At 46.4% G+C, this 19,055-nt stretch overlaps 1 protein-coding gene across 4 annotated transcripts in view; it reads right to left on the reverse strand.

The window, feature by feature from the left end:
- ITGA9 (integrin subunit alpha 9) overlaps window positions 1-19,055 on the reverse strand; it is a 353,430-nt gene that overhangs the window by 272,975 nt on the left and 61,400 nt on the right. For all 4 annotated transcript variants that reach the window (XM_077865823.1, XM_077865822.1, XM_077865824.1 and 1 more), the window contains exons 11-14: window positions 18,761-18,855; window positions 14,621-14,711; window positions 11,811-11,856; window positions 5,007-5,161 (exon numbers count right to left, since the gene is read on the reverse strand). In XM_077865823.1, the coding sequence (XP_077721949.1) occupies window positions 5,007-5,161; window positions 11,811-11,856; window positions 14,621-14,711; window positions 18,761-18,855 (387 nt within the window). The remainder of the gene's footprint in view (window positions 1-5,006; window positions 5,162-11,810; window positions 11,857-14,620; window positions 14,712-18,760; window positions 18,856-19,055) is intronic.

Here is a 19,055-nt window from a genome sequence, read left to right on the forward strand (position 1 = left end):
GCACCCCTGCTTGCTCACAGCTCTGCTGCGCTGAGAGCCATGGAAACGAGGGGTGCCAGATCAGAGCACAAAACACAACCACTTAGGGCTTATCCCTCCCTGGTTTTCATTTAGCACTCTGGGCAGAGTCCAGGACTGCTGGCTCGATCCCTAGCCTCCAGAGGCTGACGAGCACATTTAGGCTTCAGCCTGGTCAGGAAGCTGGTAGAGCCCATGGGTACAGGGCAGAACCTTCCAGGCATGGTATTCACCACCCTTAGTTATGGCAGCCAGGAGGCTTCAAGGAGTGACAAGCTGCTTCCCAGGCCAAGAATGAAGTGCCTAATAAGACTTGGGATGGGCAGAACTCTTGTTTTAAACTGCTTGGTGAAATGGGTTATAAATCTATTCTTTGAACCACTGCAGTTGGACACATGCCTGCACCCCAGGAATGTAGGGCCTACCACACAAAGGGGCCGGGACACATCCAGGAGGAGCGATGGGACATTGGTGGCTTTTCTCTGCCTCCCTTCCTGCAGAATGCAAGCTCCATGAGGGCCAGGGCTCTGTCTGGCCTGGCCTCTGCTTGGCGTCCGAGGAGCACATAGCCTGGCACTCTTAAGAACTGTTTGTTGGTTAATGACTCAACAACAGGTGCCTCCTTAACTCTGCGTGACTGGCTACTTGTGGTGCTGGTTTCTGAAGTTACTGTCTCTCAGCTTCCAGCCCACTCTGCTCTGCGAGGCTGGGTCCAGGGCTCTGCAAACCTCATTTCTGCATTGCCAGTGGTTCCATGGGAGGCTATACCCAAATGGACAGCCTGAGGGAGGCTGGCAGAGGGAGGAGGGACTGCACCTTCCTGTTCCCATCAGCCTAACCCAGCTTTAGTCTTCCCCAGCAGCTGGTTCCAACAGTGGCTAATACCAGTTGTGGTTTTTTCTCTCCTCCAAGGTTTAGGTCCCAGGTTTGCAGTCTCTTCTCCAAGTTTCTAGGTTCTGATCACCCCAAGTGTGACCTCTTCTCTTTGTCCTCTTGACCAGCGGTCTCAAGTCTAAGCCACCCAGAGGCTTGCTAAAGTACAGAGTACTGGGTCCCCCCCTCACCATCTGAGTCAGTTAGAATGTGCATTTCCAACATCCCCACGTGTTGCTGCTGCTTGCAGCTGGACTGGGGACCATGCTTTGCGAGCCCCAGGTGCCATCACAGAAGTGGGAGTTTCTTTTTAAAGCTACTACCAGGGACACCTGGGTGGCTCAGTGGTTGGGCGCCTGCCTTTGGCTTAGGTCCTGATCCCAGGATCCCGGATCAAGTCCCGCATCTGGCTCCCTGGGAGAAGCCTGCTTCTCCCTCTGCCTGTATCTCTGCCTCTCTCTTTCAGTCTATGTCTCTCATGAATAAGTAAATAAGTCTTTAAAAAAAATAAAAAATAAAGCTACTACCAGGTCCTCTACAACCTGCTTTACCAATTCCTAAAGTCAAATTCTGTCAAAATAACTGGTTTCTGTTTTCCTAACTGGATCTTGCCATAGAGGGGCCAAGGCAGAGTCATCTCCTTCAGAAAAGCTCTACAGTTCCCACGGTACTGCCAGAGGCCACAGCTGCCCCTCCAGTGGCTTGGTAAATCAGCTGGCCCTGAACACTCCTGAGACCAAGTGGGAGCTGTGGTTTTCCACTGCTAAAGCAGAAGATGAAGAGGAGAATAGAGTCCCTTCCCCACCAGGTCCTAAAGGAGAGAAAAAAACCAAAGAGGCAAGACTATTAATAAGTAACATGAAGTGCCTATTGCTCCCCAAACTATCTCCAGGGAGGTCTTGTGGCTTAAGATGCCAGCAGATAGAAAGTGCTTCTGACAACTGTTCAGAAGTACCTAGCATGCCACTGGTGCCTCTTTATCGCACCATGCCAGGCACACCACACCAATGCAGCCATTCTACAGACCAAACTCAGCCCTGGATATGCAGACATTGAGAGGTGCCTGGAAGGTCTGCCCAAGGTGGACATTCACTTGCCAGGCATTCCATGGCCAAAACCACCACCACCAAGGCTCCTCTGCAGCTGCCAGCAATGGGAGAGGAAGGCTCATCACCAGAGCCCCAGCCTTGGGTTCCCAACACAGAAGCCTGGGCAATGACATTGAACTGGTCAGCCAGTCTGCTGAGCCTGGAAGACAGTGGAGGAAGGTGGTGCCCCCACCCTCCATCATCTGGAGACCGGGAACTTGATCTTCCTGACCATGCTGAGCCAAGGCACTGCCTTCTATGCCAGACCCCAGGGACACCCCACCACAGCTAGACCCACAAGAGCTACCTTTCACTTCCCTGATTTCTATCACATTTCCATAACAGCTGCCCATTTTCCCTTCCTCAAATCTCTCCATATTCCAATGCCAGCTCCTATTTCACCAGATTTCTGCAAAGATGGAAATATAACACATTTCCCTGAATGTCAGGGGAGGACAAAGAAAAACAGGTGGATAATTTTCTGCACTGCCCCACTGATACTAAAATTCCCCTGTTATCATTATCTTTAGGCCTCCATCTTAAATATATGTGGAGAAATACTGCTTAGATAGTCAAGGGATGTTTGATTTCAACAATAAGCCCATGTGGCAGATGGAGGGTACGGAAGCAAGCTCTCCTGCTCAGTCCACCACCCCCATGTGGGAGGCAGCCTCCCCACTCCATACTCCCCCTAGAGGCAGTACCATGTGCTACCCAAATGCCTGTCCCCTTATTAACTAACACTTCAAGGGTCATGGTTAAGCCTAGACTTCATTATAATTCTGCCTAGAGGTCAATGAAAGGGGCTCCAGTGACTGGGGCCCAGAAGGCCCACTGGTGGGGAGCAATGTGAGAAGACACCCACCTCTCCTCCAGCCCACAACCCTTCACATCAGAGTTTGCTCTACTACTTGTCTTATGCTCTGAAATCCCTCTTGCTTAAAACTGGCATTGTGGGTTTCTTCTCACCTGCCCCTGCTATGCCAAATCACCTTTGTTACCACAATAGTGATGTCATTAAAGAGCCTGGAAATTGTGTACAATGGTTCAGATTCAAAATAATAGAAACTGTGGAATTCCCATTCAAAGCTCCACGAGGATAAGCTTGGCACATGTAGGCACACAATAAACATTTGTCAAATGAACACACGTGAATTATTAATTACTTGCTTATTTTAGAGTTCTAGAGTAGTACTGCTTATTTTTATGCTCACCAATGTTAACCTTCAACTCAATAATTCTTTTATAATGTATTTTAATGGAGTCCAACTACATCGTAAGTTGGTATTTGACAGAAGACATGCCATCTAATTAGGCAGAGGACATATGAGTTGCAGGACCAAGAGAAAAAGTGTTTTTCCCTAGAGAATGATCTCTTAAATAATCAGGGAAGAGGTGAGAAGTAGTTTGTGGAAAGCAAAACCATTATGACCAGGATTCAACTCCTGGCTTCACCAATGTGACCCTGAGCAAGTACTTTCTCACTGAGCATGATCTTTTTCTCATTGGGCTATCCATAAAGTGTTTGTCAGTCCTTTCTCACTAACCAAGTCGTGAGTTCACAGTGTTTACATTTAGTTTTGAAATTTCTAATTTTTTTTAAAAAAGACATCTCAGTGAAAAAGTTCAAAGTTTGATTATTGAACTTTTTCAATCCACCTGAAGATCAAATAAAGTATCATTGATATGGTTGGCCTAGGGTTAGCACACTGTTAAATGTACAACATTCAATATGCAGCTGAGAAATAGACCACAAGTGAAAGTGTACTTCTGTACCTCTGGGTGTGTGTACACACACGCACACACTCCAGAGCAGTGCTTCTCAAGCATGAATCTGCACATGGGTCCTGTAGGATCCTGTTAAAATGCAGATTTGATTCTAAGATCCAGAGTGAGGCCTGAGATTCTGCATTTCTAACAAGCTCCTGGAGGATGCTGGTACTGCTGCATCCAGGAACCACTGTGAATAGACACCTAACTCTAAAAATGTCTAAGAAAGGCACTAAGTCAGGTCCTTATTGGTTTTTTATTTTTTTAATTTTCCTAGAACTCTATTTTCTACTATTAAATCAGCCTTTCAATAAAAACAAAGCACTTAATAATCTGCACAACTGAGAGCACTTGGATGGCTCAGTCGGTTAAGCATCTGCCTTCAGCTCAGGTCATGATCTCAGGGTCCTGGGCTCAAGCCCCACATTGGGCTCCCTGCTCAGCAGAGAGCAAGCTTCTCCCTCTCTCCCTCTCTGCCCCCTCTACTCATGCTCACTTCTCTCTCTCTAATAAATAAATAAAATATTTTTTAAAAATCTGCACAACTGTTCCAGATTCATTTCCTTCAGGTGATCACACACATACTCTTGAGTTCTACTCCACACTGATCCCATCCTCTTCCAGGAATTGATGCAGTCTCTGGAGCTGGGCTGGCAAGCTGGCCTTCCCCAACCAGAGAAACACCAGGGCCAGCTGTCTCTTTTCAATCATCTGAAGCTGACAAAGCAGCTTGCTCTCTTTTGCAAGACTAAGCCTTCATAAAACTTAGCATCCCAACCCTACCATCCATCCCTGCTCTCAGATTCCACAGTAAAGGGCTTAAGGCCCTGACATCTGGCTCGTGCTGCAGGCTCAGGGGAAGCCTCCAAAGACTCACCACTTCTTTTTTCTAACTGAATGGAATGTTCTGCAAGGACCAGGCTCCAGTCACTACCTTTCCACAAGTTCCACTGGCCTGTGACACCTGTGGCCCAGTGAGGTTTCAGTATGGTCACACATCTGGGGGAAGGATTCTTGGGGTCACATATTCTTTGTTCTAGAACTGGAAGTTACATTAAATCGGGAAACTCCCAGAAACACAAAAAATCAGGAACCACAGAGGGAAAGGGTGTCTGGCCTGTATGTCTGCTGCCTGCAAAACCAGCCAGAATGCACAGTGAGAGCAAAGAATCCAGAAGAACCCATCAGTAGCCACAATCTCACAAGCCCGCCCCAGTTCACATGGCCATCCCAAGCCCTAACTCAGTGGCTCATTACCAATTTCTCCTGGAACATGCTTGCCGTGGAAGCTAAAGCAGGCGGTGACGTTCAGGCAGTTCACAGGCTGCAGCCCATCGTGACACTGAGGGGCTGTGATGTTGATGGAGGCTGGGAGGAAGATGGAGACGTCCACCGTAATGATGGGTCTCGCCCTGTATGTCAAGAGAAGGAGGTGACTTAGACATGCTCTCAGAACCAAACAAGAACTAAGCCAGCAAGAGAAATCCTAGGCCTTCAGCCCAGCGTTTTACTAGAGCATGAAATAACCCGTGAGAAGGGCCAATGTGCCCTGTAAATGCTTTTTCCTGGTCTTAGAAGTGGCTTATTTCCTAATAAATTAATGGTTAGCTTCCCAATCATAAAGGCTAGTAAGTTGTTAATAAAACACATCTGGTTGAAGCCATAAATGAACCACCAGATGTTGGATGATTATTTAAAATTTCACCAATTAAGTTCCGATTTCCATTTTATTAGGAAGATAGTAATACATTTAAGAGGAGTTCCTACAGAGGATGCCAGGACTTGAGAAATAGATGCACCATCAGGAATTCCCCCCGAAGCATTTGCTGTCTCTGTAAGCACAAATGGCAGATTTCCGGTCCCATCCAGTGGGTCAAATGTCCCCCCTTCATTAAGTCCTCTCAATTCATTAAGTACTTTTCTCAAAGAACTTGATTAATAGAGTCCCAGATGATAACACCCAGGCACTTCAGAGCTGAAGAAATCAATCCACCTGGCCTCAGGAGCAGGTGAAACCTTATAAACATCTGCACACTCATCACCAACATGGACTACCACCACCCCCATCACCACCCCAATCCTGTGCCTGATATGCAGAGCATCTCTGTTGTACCTTCTGCGGATCCCCAGGGTTGGCCAACAAAAGCTGACAGTGACTCACATCATTCTGCTCTCATTGCAAACACCTGCTCAGGGATGGGTCGCCTAAGCCAGGGCTTAACTTTCTCCCCTCCAGGCCTCACAAAGAGACCCTTTTACCTCTAGGTAGCCTAGGCCTTCATGCCACTGGAGTGATATAACAAGATTAAGGAGCATTAGTGGCTTGAGAACAATGACCTCTCTTGTGTACAATGGCCCCACAGAGCGCCTACGGTGACAAGACAGATGGGAAAAAGGAACACAACTCTCAGAGAAGAAAGTATTAAGGAGAACCTTGGAAAAAGAGGGAAGGAAGGAGACACGGGGCCTAGATGGGGGGAAGGGTCTTTACTGCTGCCACCCCTGCCATGGATGTGGGTCAATAATGGGAGAGTTGTGACAAGTGCAAGGGAACTGTGAGTCCTTCAGAGCAAATCCAGCTGTAAGGTCAATAGAAGTCAGACAATAGTAGTGCCTGAAAGAAATCCAATGTCCTGGCTTTCCAATTTTCTTCTGGTGCATCCTTAGAAGATGCTATAAATAACACAGAAAACAAGTAGTCTGCTCCTGGCCAATGTGATTGTACAGATGCCAACAGACACTCTATAAAGCCCCCAGGTGCCCTTCAACAGCCAGCTTATGTTCCCCCTCCCAGGGGGCCAACTCCAAGACCCCTGGCAGGTGGATACCCTCCTCCATGGCCCCAGCACTATATTCACACTTCATCTTACTTATTATCAATTTCCAAGCCTGCCCCACCAGCCTGCAGGCCCCTCAAGGACTAGGACTCTGGCAAATTCACCCTGATATCCTCAGGATCAGTGTTCAAAAGCCCCAGGTGTTGAATGGGTGCCAATGTCACTCCAGGCCAAGGGACTGAAAACCACAGCAGTGCCCAAAATTTTACAAAACAGACTGAGGCCCCAGGGAGAGCTAGTCTCTGCCCTGTGAGAGCCTCCACCCTGCCCAGAGCACATCCTGCCTGGTCATCGCACGGAAGAAAGGCCTCACCCCCTCTCACCATCCCAGAAGCCACTGTGTTGGGGAGGCCACATGGTCCCCCATCACAGCAGAGCCCATAAAGAAGACAAGGTGAGAAGCGTAATAGACTGACGTCGATGGAGGCCATCAAGCCAGAATCCTCTCAAGTGAGGACAAGAGCCTTCAGAAGGTGCATGTCTCACCAACGTCAATCACATCAGGCCCTTGAGCCTGTTTCAATTCCAAGAACTGTTTTTGGACCAGGGAAAGCCCAGAAAGCTTTCCTAAACTCTCTCATCACTTCCTTTGAACTCCAATGGCACTGCACCAGGTGTCTATCACCCTAACACAGAGCTTACAAAAGAGAGAGAAAAATCACCAAGGGCAGTGCTGGGCCAGCCCACAGCCCACAAATGTGCCAGCCTCGGTGAGAAAAGCAAAGGGGTACCTAAGGACAGCACCTGCAAGACTTTATTTTTTAAAAGCTGGGAGCTAGAATACTTCTTTCTGATGACTCTGACAGTTCAAATCCTGATACAGACAGTCCCTGACTTATGACAGTTTTACTTCACAATTTTGCAACCTTATGATGGGTCGACACACATTTAGTAGAAACTGAACTCTGATTTGTGATTTTGGAGCTTTCCCCATCCTGGTGCTATGCGGGATGATTCTGTGGTGACGCTGGCCAGGGGCCACAGTTTTCAAGGTCAGCCAACCAATCATGAGGGTGAATCACCAGCACACTGACAACCTGTCTGTACCCACATGGCCATTCTGTATGCTACTTTAGGTACAGTATTGAACAATTTACATGAGACAGTCATCACATTATTATCAAATAGACTTTGTGTTAGATAATTTTGCCCAACTATAGGTGGATATAAGTGTTCCAATACAGTTAAGATAGGCCAGACTAAGCTATGATGTTTGGGAGGTCAAGGGTAGTAAATGTATTTCCATTTATGATACTTCCTAGGTCAAGGTAGATCGGTTCTTCACCTGTATTTACTTCCCAGTAAAACCAGTCAGGGTGCCCTCTAATGTGGTGTAACTCCCATCACCCCAGCCTTCTGCATAGGCAGTGCTGCTTGCAGGAGAGACAGAGGTGGGCAGGTGAAGATGGCAGCTACTAAACCAGCCCCAGAGTCATCTCCAACAGGCAGCTAATTAAGGTCTATGTCCTTAAAGCCATTATCAGCAAGGTTCTCCCTTAACAGTAGCCCAAAGGATTTCAAACCCATACACATCTGGACACTCTTCCTTGGGATGTATAAGAATGGGAATGGTGTGTTTTACCTGCATTTACGTGCTTGGTTTCTTTTTCTGGTCCCACCCAAACTCTGAGGTGACTCAAAGTCTACCTAACTTTCCAGTCAGCTAGGCCAAGCCTGAGACGCCCACCTAGCTTAGCCAGCTGATATCTCCACACCTTCCTGCCCATAGTTGTTCAACCACGTCCAGCACTTTATCCACAGATGCCACTGCCAATGAACACCAGACATACTCAGCAGTCCCTCTGCCTGTTCCTCCCTGTGCCTTCTCTAAGGGGGTCCAACTTGCCTTTAAGGCCTTCCCTGTACTCTGAGTCCCTTACACTCCCAGTAGAGACCTGGGATAGTCACCCATACCCATGTTCCATGCTGAACCTTGCCCTGGGCCTGTTCCAATCTTGGGACCTGGCTCAAAGACAAGGCCCCTGCTACTCACAGCCTATACACCACATCCCATATCCCCCCCGTCCTTTGACCCTCCAAACCTCATTCATCCTCATCCCCGTCTCCCTCTGTCCCTTCAGGACTCAAGACAGGAGTAGGGTCAGGGCAAGCTTTGTATGGCTGAGGATGAAGCTAAAGGTAACCACTTCTGATTCTTGCAGGACAGTAAAGGACCCAGGAGAGCAGGAGAGGTTTCAAAGACTCTCGGCTTTAATATCTGAGCCACCTGGCAATCCCATTTGCTCCTTTATAGCCAAGCTTCTGGAAAGGAGTCAAACTACACCATCTGTTTTCTTGCTTCTCCTTCTCTCTCCCACCCACAGCGATCTGACTTCTGCACCTCACTTCTCTACACCTGCCAGAGTCAAGGGCACCATTGGCCTCACACTGTCACCTCCAACAGGACTATGTGGTTTCTCTGTTGGGCTTGATGTGGGTGGGTGCCCTTGACAGCATAACCCTGCTTTATTATCCTCATGGTATTGACCACCATCTCTAATTATCTTCTTTGTAAAATCAGTAAATTTCAATGTCACTTAGTTTTCTCATCTATAAAATGGGAATGATAGCAATAATATCTATGTCCTGGAGTTGTTAAGAAAACTAAGAATTAAAATATGTTTTATTGGGGTGCCTGGATGGCTCAGTCAGTTAAGTATCCAACTCTTGATTTTGGCTCAGGTCATGAACTCAGGGTTGATTCTCTCTTAAGATTCTCTCTCCCTCTTCCTCTGCCCCTCCCCTCTCTAAAAAAAATTATGCTCTATCAACAAAAGAGAAGAACAAACTACAGTATATTTAGTCAGTGGACTACTGCTCAGTAAGGGGGAAAAGAACTGAACAACACAACAGCACAGATGAATCTTGAACACACTGTATTGAGTGAAAGAAGCCAGAAGTAAGAGTGTATACCATATAATTCCATCTCTGTGAAATTCTAGGACAAGCAGAACTGATCTATGGTGATGAAAATGAGGCCAAAGGTAGTCCATCAGTAGCCAGCATAACTGGGAAGAGACAGGAGGAAACTCTCTGGGGTGATGGAAATGTTCTTTATCTTAACAGAGGTGGCAGTCACACAGGCGTATACACTGGTGAAAACTCATCAAGCAGTGTACTTAAATCAGCAGGCTCTACCATATGCAAATTATGCCTCAATACAAGAAGAAAAAAACAACCAAAAAGAGTTAATTATGCAGGTGAGTGCCTAAGCAATGCCTGGCATATGGCAGGCACTTAACCAAACACTGGTTATATTAGTTACTTGTATAATTGTTCTTCAAGGGGATCTGGTACATCATTGCCCACAACAGGTCTAGGATATAAGCTGAACAAATGAAGGAACAGATCTCTGATCTCCACACTCCTCTCCAGCCATCAGGGCCTTCTGCTGAAAACCTTATCCAGACAGAGCCCTATAGCCCCTCTCCTAAAGCCTCTTCTCTTGATAAGCGACCCCTGACGTTTTCTCCAAGGGATCCTGCCTTTGTGCCTGGATGATCTCCCCTCACCAGATTCAACTTCCACCCCAAGTTGGGGGCTGGGGCTGCCGTCTTCCATATAACTGCCCCACTTTACGTCTCCAGCCACGTGTGGGCAAAACTCCCAGAGAAGGCCACTACAGAGTAGAAAGAAAGCCCCTTTGGAGTTGAAGCTCACAGCTGGAAGCTTATAAAATAAAAGAATGATGAAAAAGCAGAATCTACAGGATATACCTTAAGCCAGACGCTCCTGGTTTTAAGAGTGCCTGTTTTCAACTGGGAGAGCAGGGAAAATGTGTTTTGTTCCAGGGGAATTGTGATGAGCTAGAGCAAGCTGCTTGGGGACAGGACACCACAAAGGCAGCAGGTAAGCCCAGCTTCCAAAGTATCACCTGAGTTGTTTGCGGCCTTGTAAGCTGTTTTACCTGAGAGGAAATGGCCAACTCCCAAGGCGGGAGGGGATTAAGAAGGGGAGACCCAATCATGGCAATAGTGAGGTCCCTGCCTTGGGGACACACATGCCACCATCCAATACTGAAGGACTGCTACGGGCAAGGCATAGGATCAAGAAACAGAATTGCAGGGACGCAAATTCAGCCCAAGTTATCTAAGCACTGCTAGCATTTATTGACCACCTACCTGTTCTGTGCATTTGCATGTAGTACTAACTCACAGAATTCTATGAACCCAGTGAGGCAAGTGTTACTGTTCTCCTGTTTAATGGGTGAGAACCCTGCAAAACAGGTTACTTGACTCACCATGGGAAACCCACCTTCCAGCATCAGAATGGGGGTTCGAACCCAGGCCTCCTGGCCCTGGAGTTCATCATCTTAACCTAAGGTGATTCTGCCTCCTTCACAATTTAACATCTTGAGTTAGCTGGGGGTTAACTGGTTCCCTCAGAAGTGACTAAGCTCCCACCCCGAGGGGCGCCTCACTCAGGCGAAGTCTGGATGCCTTGAGCCAGAGGCTCGCAGGAAGGCACTGCTGAATGAGAAGAGTCTGGGATGTGCGACTACATGGCCTCCGGGACCCCTTCCAGCTCCAAGATCCCACTGGCCTATTTTAGAAAGTTCTGCCATCAGGTTATTAACAAAACTGAAGAGCTGGCTCCCACTCCAAAGGGTAATTCCGCCTCCTCTGACTCATACAGACAGAAATACTTGGAGATGGTTCATGGTGGGATGGCAGCCTACAGCCTTTGTAGGAGAGATCCAGGCTCCAGGGGCTCTGGGAACCCTGGGCCCAAGCTCCCATCCCTCACCTCTGCCTCCACAGGCAAGGAAGTGCTGCCCACAGGGTAAGAGGCTCCCAGCCCCTGGGGATCTAGGCACTGACAAGGTGGGGATGAAGTGCTAGGACAGGCCAGAGCTTCAGAGCCCCTGGGTGTCCTGGTACCCATGGAGATGATGATATCGTGTACACACATTAATGAAGCAGCTGTTCATGGCAAAAGCAAAACCCTTAGGGCTGAAGCCACCCCAAGCCCCAGGGTGCTACCGTCTCATAGCTGCAAGCCACTTGAGGCCCACCCCAGCTGGAAACTGCAACAGGGCCTAAGGAGGACAAGAAAAGAGAGAGCATTCCCACTCCCCAAGCACCCAGGAGCACCCGGAGCCTCCAGGAACAGGACTGAGGGAACTGCTGACTACCAGTGAATAACTCCCCCTGTCACCCCATCACCAAACTTTAGCCTTCACCATGAAGAATGTAATCCAGAAAGCAAGAGGGAAACATCTCACCTCAGAAGAACCACACTGTCGGACATGAAGGCTCCAATCGTTACATCTGAAAACCAGAAGTTTACAGCATTCAGAAATGTGTAGAAGCCCATCCCACCCCACCCACCTCTGGCAAGGGCCACAGCCACGGGGGCCCAGCCCTGAGGTCGGGACCCCTGACAAGCTTCCTCTGGGTCATACAATTATCTTGTAAGAGTTAGAGCCACACTGTCCCACGTGGCAGCCAATCACTGGGTGTGGCTTGTTGAGACCTTGAGATGTGTCTGATCTGAACTGAAATGGTTCGGTTCAGACGTGTTCAGGCCAGCAAGGGTGAAATACAGACCAGTTTTCAAAGACCTGGTACAAAAACCACAAACGATCTCAAAAACTTTTATATTGAATATTAAAATTAATTTCACCTATTTCTTTTTATCTTTCTCATGTGGTTCCTAGAATATATTAAATTAAATATGTGGCTCATATTATGTATCTTTTGGACACTAGTGAATTAGAGAGATGGAGACTTAAAACTAAATGACCTGGAAAAAGCTCTAGGTTCTGTAGAACATGTGAATCATCTCTGCTCCACCCCTCATTCTGTGTGACCTCAGAATCTCTTAGAGTGTCCTTGTCTGTACTGTGGACATAATCATCCCTAGTGTCTTCTCCAAAAGCTGATAACATTTCATAATATTTAAATAAGAAGACATCTATTAAATATCTATTAAACATAATATTAGTTGTTCAATATAATATTTTTGATATTTAAATACATGTTAACTATGTTAAATTACATATTTAAGTCAGAAAATTCATGAAATATTTAGCACACTACCAACCAAGATGCAAGTGTTAGCCAGTAATGTTTATTCTTAAGTAACTTTAATTTAGGAAGTGTATACTCATCTAATAGCTCTCTGCCTTTCTTCCCCTTGAAAGTAAACTTTTTAGTCCTGGGGTTCCTGTTACCACTTTACAGAACCAAGCATCTGAATCCCCGAGTCTATATGGCGCCCTCATTAAGGAAAAAGAAACAGCAAATCCATGAATTGTAGTGCTGCTAAAATTTCTGCATTTGGGTCTGGTCATTAATTTTGCTGTTTTCCAAGTCTTTTTGAGTTGACTAGATATCTGAAAATAAAAGAACCTGAGGAATCTGTTGTTTCTTTCATGAAAAATGTAAGAAATTCAGGGACACCTGGGTGGCTCAGTTGGTTAAGGGTCAGCCTTCGGCTCAGGTCATGATCCCGGGGTCCTCCGATTGAGCCCCATCTAGGGCTCTCCATGCTCAAGGGAGAGTCTGCTTTTCCCTCTGCACCTCCCCCCCTTAATTTATGCTCTCTCTCTCTTCCTCTAATAAATAAAAATAAATCTTAAAAAAGAGATAAAGGTAAGAAATTCACATGCGTCATGAAGCATGAACACATCCCCTCACTGTGTGTGTGCATCTCTGCCCACCAAGATGTGACCTCTGGCCAGTCCCCTAAGTTTTCTGTGGCTCAGTACCCTTGTCTATAAAGTGGGGGACACCCCATCTCCACCTACCTGTCGCACTACCTATAAGACATCTACTGCATGTGGAAGCATTTTGCATATGTTAAAGTATGAAACCAACAAAAGGTATTATTTCAGGATGGCCACAAATTACCCAAAACAAGACTTGCTTTCTCCAATTTAAGAAGACCCATGATGGTCCACAGGCCCAAAAACTTCAGCAATGACCCTTTCTTATTCCCTCCTCCTGGCTCTGTAAAGTCTTAAGAAATTACCATAACTGCTGCCGGGGGCAGCCCAGGTGGCTCAGCAGTTTAGCGCTGCCTTCAGCCCGGGGTGTGATCCTGGAGACCCAGGATCAGGTACCGCGTGGGGCTCCCTGCATGGAGCCTGTTTCTCCCTCTGCCTGTGTCTCTGCCTCTCTCTCTCTCTCTCATGAATAAATAAATAAAATCTTAAAAAAAAAAAAACTACAAACAATGGTGCCCTCGTACAGCACTGCACTGGATGCCAGAGGTCCTTCAAGAGGCATTGTTCAAGTGGCCAGAAATATTTCCCCAAGACGGCAAGATGACCCTTACTATCAGGGAGATGTTTTCTGAATTCCAGGATGATTTGGGATTTTTTCCAAATTCTCATCTTAGTTTTGTTACCTCATCCCACTCCTCAAGCCCCAGAAGAACTACCATCCCATTGTCTAGTCCTTTTTACCTAAGCCAGACACACTTGAGATTGAGGTGGGAAATTGTACATTTTTATTCAATTAGCTTCAACCACCACAAGGCATTAATTAACCCTGAAGACAGGGCAGCCAGTCTTTAATGGTGAAGGTCTGTTTTGTCCATCAGGGACAGGGCACGCTTTTCTTTTCTGCTCCAAATATTTCAATTTTCTTGCAGGGGTTAGAAGGTGGGGAAGGTGCTGCTCAGTTATTTTTCCCCTCTCAAGTGTAAGAAACCTCTTCAGATGGTTAAATATCAAGGAAAACATGAGGTTTTGCTATCATTTTTAATGTAGACAGTACTTCTTTTTTTCTTCATTAGAACTGCTGCCACAGAAATCATGATTTTTTTGTTTTTCTGTTTCTGTTTCTTTTGAAATCACTGTTAAGATCTACCCTTTTGGTCCTTCAACCCTTCAGAATAGATCATTCTAAAGCCACAAAATAAACTTCAACCGTAAAATCAAATACCAGGCAAAGCATCCCATTCTGTTGTGGGGATTTTCCTAATCCTAAATAGATGTTACCACTGCTTACCCAGATTGGAAATTACTCTACCTCAAGTATTTATCTTCATTTGTCTCCAAAGGCTTTAAAAGAAAAAACAGCTTACCAGGATAGCCGTTTCCATCCATATCAATGCCTCCTGATATGGACTGACCAAACATCCGCAGGACTGGACTTATCTTCTGGCCAGACAGTTTCTGAAACAGATAATAGAGAAATTGAGTCACCAAATACGAGCACAGTCATAAATAAAACCTGTGACTTTTCTATGCAGCTTCTGTAGGACACTGGGTCCTCAAGTTGTGGAAAGGGAAAATTGTAATTCTGATTTGTTTTTGTTTATTTTTTTTAAGATTTTATTTATTAATTCATGAGAAACAGAGAGGCAGAGACATAAGCAGAGGGAGAAGCGGGCTCCCTGCAGGAAGCCTAATGCAGAATTTGATCCCAGGACCCTGTGATCAGGACCTGAGCCAAAGGCAGATGCTCAAGCACTGAGCCACCCTAGCCTCCCAGGATAAGACTGTTCCATCTAGTAAATCTGGAGCTCCATGGTCCTGAACCTTCTATAAACTGTAAGAAATCCAAATGAATCAGCTGAAGCCACCCTCTTCCCTAAAAAGCAGCCCCCCAGTCAAGCAGTTGGAGTGCACAGCTCTACCAAGGGACATCTGCACTTTTATTCATCATCAAGTTTAACCTATGCTAACACATGCTGCATTGGCTCAGGACTATTTATGTACAACCGGCTTTTGTCATTCATCGATGTCTGCGTGGCACAGTTCCTCAAAAGATATCAAACTTCCTGAATCAGAAAAGTCCCATCTCCTGGGATCTGACCCGTTCCTTCTTCCCTTTGTTTATACAGTCTCTTTGGGGAGGCTTACCTCCCAATGCCCTCATTTTGGATGACAAGAAAAATGCTTTGTTTTCATACCATACAGCACAATCCCTGTCGGAACCAGGTTTACAGATATCCAGGGGGCTCACTTTGGACTTTCTTTCCTCATCCTTTTCCTTCCTGAGTCACCCTGCAGGAAAGTCACGAGCGGGGGTTGTTTCCATAGGATCTGCAGAGGGAGATGCCAGGGACCACCCCCACCCAGCCCCTCCCAGGAGCCCATTACTGGATTAACCTTCCACTTGCCTTCTTCAGGTAAGCCATCCAGCAGGAAAGGAGCAAGCATCATAGTACAAATCACAACACTGTAGCAAACACTCAAGAAATGTTTCTTGCTCACAGGCAGAGCTTCCTGTCCCACATGGCTCTGGCTAAACAAGCATGTACATACGTCTATTTCTTAAAAGCCACATTCTGAGGCAAACCAGCTCAGCTCCGCAGTCTCACATGCTAGCAGCAGCTTGCCCTGGGTCTGCATTTCTGTCTGAGCTCTGCTGTGGCTGGGACAAGGGGGAAGAGTGAAGGGGTGGTCCATTTGGGGGTGGCGATGCGGGCTTAACATCTGCAGGCCATTAGGCCATAAAGCCAGGAAGATAAGTCTGCTCGGTGCTAATAACTCTAAATGAAAACCAGGAGCCTTGGAAAACCTCCGCTTGACCAGGTTTACAGGCAGTGTCCTTACGGCAGGAGAAGGATCACAGGGGCCGCCACGACATGCCCCGGGGGGCTCTCAATTTGAGAAAGGCACACAAGGATCTTAAAATCAACACTTCTCATGGTGAACTCAAGAAAGAGGAATGAGTTAAAGAGTAATGTGGACGCACTTCAGCCCTGATCTCACAATTTCTCCGGCAGAAATAATACCAGTCTGGGCCAAAGAAAAGCAACTCCTTTGCCCAGAGCTGTTTCTGATTTCTTCCTCTGGTTCACCCACACAATGCCAGCTCTGTCTGGACCCCAGCCCTGAAGAATCTATCGTTAAAGGATTTTTCTTTTTCCTTTTAAATCACTGACCTTATTGTATACATATTAGCAGCTTGGAAAAGTATAAGCATAGCTGTTTCTTTCTTTTTTTTTTTAAAGTGCCCCAAACCACTTCTCTTTGTCAAAGCTAACAAGCCTGCCAGCGTGCTGACAGAGGCAGGAAGGGTCCAGCTGCTGATCCCCGCTTCCTACTAGAGACACTCCATGTTAACCACAAAATTTGTACTTCAGTTCTCTGCAGGGATTCCACCCAGCAACATAACAAAACACTGGAGGGCACCGGGAGGAGGGAAAGTGAGGGGTCTCTGACAGGTTGCTTCTCTGTGTGATTTGCTTCCAAAGTCCTGGAACAAGCTTCCAAGAGGATGCGTGGACAGTGACCCTGGGCAGCTGCCCAAGGACCGGGCTCCCTGGATGACTTCCCGCTTGTCACATTGTGAAGAGGGTCCCTAAGTCAGACCACAACAGCTCTCATGACATGGATGTGGCCCCCAACCAGCTCCCAAAGCCTTCTTCCTCCTGCCACATTGGCTGAATCACCTAAGAGCTTACTGTCACCATGATTCATTTCTAATGGGAAGAGTAGACCCATGCCCCTCGGAGTACGTGTGCTTCAGAACAAAATCAGTTTCCAGATTTCTAAGTTTTCCAACTGAGCTTCCCTGAGTGTTCCTTCCTCCCACGTGGAGTTGTGGACGTGTTATAAGAAAAGGTTGAGAGTCAGACAGGCAAAGTTTCAGTCGCCCTACTGCCACTTACTAGCCGGAGACCTTGGCCAAGCAAAGTCCCCTCCCTGGGCTGGAGGAATGTCATAAAGACACTGTGGATAATAAGGACACCATCTCACAGGACTATGACAAGAACTAAAGAAAAAAAGAGAGCAGAGCAGTCCCTCCTCTCTGCCGTCTGCCTCATGTGGGAGTTACTGAGCTGGGCTGGCCCCAACACAGAGGATGCTGGAAGCCAGTGATAAGCCAACCCTTAACCTTTAATCAGCTTACTTGTATCTACTACAAGAAGAACAATTATGAAGGCACAAATTGAACTTACATTTATGTACTGGCTCTTAAAATCAGCTTGTAAAGTCTCTTTCTTACCTAGAGACTTCGGCACATGAACAGGCATTGACACTTTACTAATACTTCATTTTATAAAACAGTTGTAGAATATTTTACAAGAACACATCCCACATTTGCTTCAACGTGGATGGAACTGGAGGGTATTATGCTGAGTGAAGTCAATCGGAGAAGGACAAACATTATATGTTCTCATTCATTTGGGGAATATAAATAGTGAAAGGGAATGGAAGGGAAGGGAGAAGAAATGTGTGGGAAATATCAGAAAGGGAGGCAGAACATAAAGACTCCTAACTCTGGGAAACGAACTAGGGGTGGTGGAAGGGGAGGAGGGCAGGGGGTGGGGGTGAATGGGTGACGGGTACTGAGGGGGGCACTTGACGGGATGAGCACTGGGTGTTATTCTGTATGTTGGTAAATTGAACACAATAAAAAATAAATTTATTAAAAAAAAAGAACACGACTCAGTTAAAAGTTGTTTCCTTAGAGATAATCAAGATATGAGACCAGCTTTTTTGTGATGAGAAATAAAAGCATGAGTAGGAAGTGGTAAGCACCTAAGAAGCACTCAATAGATCAATATTTGCTGATTGAAAATTTCTCAACTTGTGCTCAATCCCTTCCTGTCATTGACCCACTCACTGGGAGAATGATACAGGCCTGTGCCACTCTAGACAGAGACATCCACAAATATCCTGACGATGCTTCTATCAAGAGAGTGACTTCCTTTTTTCCCATGGGTTGGGCTGGACACATCAGCAAGACTGAACACCAAGCTGATATGGCAAAAAAACACAATTCACCACTTCCACGTTCCCAAGTCTGGGGCTCAAGGCCAGAGCTTTGACCAGCTCCTCATTTCAATGCCAATTACAACAATCAGCCCCATGACAGCCTTCAAGCCCCTACCCTGTGGACCATTGTGTCTCTAAATTAAATTTTACAACATAATCCTTAAGCTTGCATAGATAACTAACAATAAAAAAGGAAAGCCTCTTTTTCTTCAAGAAATAACTCAAACTGCGGGTAAGGATGGGGATGTAATCCTTCCCAGGCAGGATGCATCCCTGACCATGAGCAAACTTGGAAGTCTCTGAATATGTTTTTATACTTAATAAGCAATACCAGTGGTCTCTGCCTTTCCCTGGAGGGCGGGAAGATTGAAGTCGTAGAAACCATGTTGTGTTTTCCTCTGTACCCCAGGGTGTGGCACAGACTAAAGGTTCCCTGCGTGTTTGTCAGATGAATGTATGGACAGTTACCATGTCATTCTCACAGCAATTACCATTGAGTACTGAGGGACTATCCCACCAGCATCACCATGATAGATATAGACGGCCCCTGAGAAGTCATCCTCCTTGGGTGCACCAATGGCCACATCTGAGGAGAGAAAAACAGCTTTTGGTTAGAAAGCCACATGGAGTAACACAAGGACTTTTCCTAATTCCTGCCATCATCTGGGTCCCTCCACACCAGAAATTTCTTGGTCGCTGGTTGCTCAGGCATTAAACTAGTACCCAGTCTCTTAGCAGGAAAAAAAGTAGAAAATTATTGAAGCTGTGAGGGTTTTGTTTCCAGAA

This window comes from Canis aureus, chromosome 22 (assembly GCF_053574225.1).
Source record: "Canis aureus isolate CA01 chromosome 22, VMU_Caureus_v.1.0, whole genome shotgun sequence".
NCBI classification, from domain to species: domain Eukaryota; kingdom Metazoa; phylum Chordata; class Mammalia; order Carnivora; family Canidae; genus Canis; species Canis aureus.